The 2077-nt window shown below is 38.3% G+C and overlaps 1 protein-coding gene across 1 annotated transcript; it reads left to right on the top strand.

The window, feature by feature from the left end:
* The first annotated feature begins 236 nt into the window (after nucleotides 1-236).
* On the top strand, nucleotides 237-828 carry LOC124081079 (coiled-coil-helix-coiled-coil-helix domain-containing protein 10, mitochondrial-like). Its single transcript, XM_046427210.2, has one exon. The coding sequence runs from the start codon at nucleotides 264-266 to the stop codon at nucleotides 684-686; it is 423 nt and encodes a 140-aa protein (XP_046283166.1). The 5' UTR covers nucleotides 237-263; the 3' UTR covers nucleotides 687-828.
* Nucleotides 829-2077: the final 1249 nt, after the last annotated feature.

Here is a 2077-nt window from a genome sequence, read left to right as displayed (position 1 = left end):
CTAATGTCTATATTTACAGTTGTTCACCCCTTCCATTTAATTGGGGTCCCTATTATTCTGGAAGTCAGCCTTATATTTTTTCTAGCCTATAGGTGATGGCTCATTATTTCAAACTAATTCAGGTTATTGTATTAGAAGTTGTACTTCTGTAAAGCCCTGACAGACAAGAGTCATAAAGTTTACATGAAAAATACAAAATGAAATTAACAAGAGTTAAAAACATATTTAGGGACTCAGCTCATCCAAGTCCCACCACAACCACCATGCCACGCGGGAGCCGAAGCGTGGCCGCCCGGCCAGCCAGTCGCCCAGGGGCACCTTCTGCCCATCCACCTGCACACCCACCGCCCTCAGCAGCTGCCCTGATTCCTGCCCCCTCGGGCCAGCCGGGTCTCATGGCACAGATGGCATCAACGGCCTCTGGGGTAGCCATGGGCTCTGCCGTGGGACATGTCATGGGCAGTGTCCTGACTGGAGCCTTCAGTGGAGGAAGCTCAGAGCCTTCCCAGCCTGCTGCCCAGCAGGCCCCTACCAGTGCTGCTCCACTACAGATGGTGCCCTGCTCCTATGAGATCAAGCAATTTCTGGACTGCTCAACCACTCAGAGCGACCTGTCCCTGTGTGAGGGCTTCAATGAGGCCCTGAAACAGTGCAAAAACAACCATGGTCTGAGCTCTCTCCCCTGAACATGTTGGTGCAGACTCATTGACCAGCTCTGAGATGGCTCCTGGGTCCTAACCCTGCACCCACCCCATCCCCTTACAGACAGCTGGACCATGATGACAGATTGTAACTGGGATTGGGAGTAAGAAGGAGGTTTCCTACCTCATAGATGAACTCAAGTCACAAATGTGCAATTAAAGATTTTATTTTAAATCACAAAAAAAACATATTTAGTTTTTATAATATCTATGAACCAAGAAAGATATTTTTTAATCCCCAACATTTACTTAAATATTATATTCCTTGTTTATTTTAAGATCACATAAATCCTTATATCAAAAATAAAATCTGTCTTTTAAACATAACTTCAAATGAACTTGAGTGGTTATCCTAACATGGAATAGGGTGAGAGGCAGAGTCTTAACTCAAGTGAGGTGGCCTCTTGACAAATCTTAGGTAAGATGTTTATTTTTGAAACTGACCGTTACCTCTTTCTTAAATATTATTTGTATAAAGTTTTCATATACCATTTCCTGAGTCTATATAAATATCAGTTAACATAATTCAAAATTACATCTGAAATGAATTAAACAAGCTAAGACAGCTTTGAACCTCTTTTGTGGAAAAGTGGCAAAATGTTTTCATATCCCATATTGTCAACCTTTAAATAAATCATGCTCACCTTGTTACCTGCCAAAAATGCATTCAAGTTCCCACCCCAGTGTAAAGAGCAACACAAAATATTGTATATAAGTTACTGATAGCAGGTTATTTTTATCCAATTGCAAAATATTAAATCACATAAATTTCCAACTAAATTTGGTATTTTTATATAAGTCTGAAAGAGACTACTGCTATGAAAAACTTTAGTTTGGAAAACATCAGCTTGGTAAAGTGTTCTCCTAAACCTTATATTTTAAAGATTTGTATCCTTGGAGGACATGAATACATATAATATACAAAAGCTAGTAACAGCATTCCAATTACATGAATGTCCTTGTATTAATCAAGTTTAACTTATAAGAAATTTTTAGAATCCGTAGAGTAGTGTAATAATCTAAAATGACAGTTGTTTGTTTAACCAGAGTCGTACAAACCTTAATCCCTTTAAGATTAGTTCCCCTAAATAGTGAAGCCTAACAGATACAAGAAATTATCCTGCTAGATAAAAGCAGATAAATGTTTTCAGGAACCCTTGTTACTTGAACATATTTAGAATTAAATTCTGGTTTATATCAATACATTTGACCTCAGGAAAAAAAACCTTAAATAACTTCAACTGATTGTGCTAATTATAGCCAATTTAATCACACACAAACCTCTTGAGATTTACCCTTCACAAACCTTGTGTAACTTACTTAAACATGCTACAATTTGTTCACTTTACCATACAAAAGACTTCCTTATCCAGAAA

Source organism: Marmota monax, unplaced genomic scaffold (assembly GCF_021218885.2).
Source record: "Marmota monax isolate L192 unplaced genomic scaffold, Marmota_monax_Labrador192_F-V1.1 WCK01_AAM20220418_F8-fsc00405, whole genome shotgun sequence".
NCBI lineage: Eukaryota > Metazoa > Chordata > Mammalia > Rodentia > Sciuridae > Marmota > Marmota monax.
This window is presented reverse-complemented; position numbering and strand designations above follow the sequence as displayed.

Excerpts from the sequence above, each read along its gene's own strand:
- LOC124081079 (XM_046427210.2), top strand. The coding sequence starts at position 264 with ATGCCACGCGGGAGCCGAAGCGTGGCCGCCCGGCCAGCCAGTCGCCCA.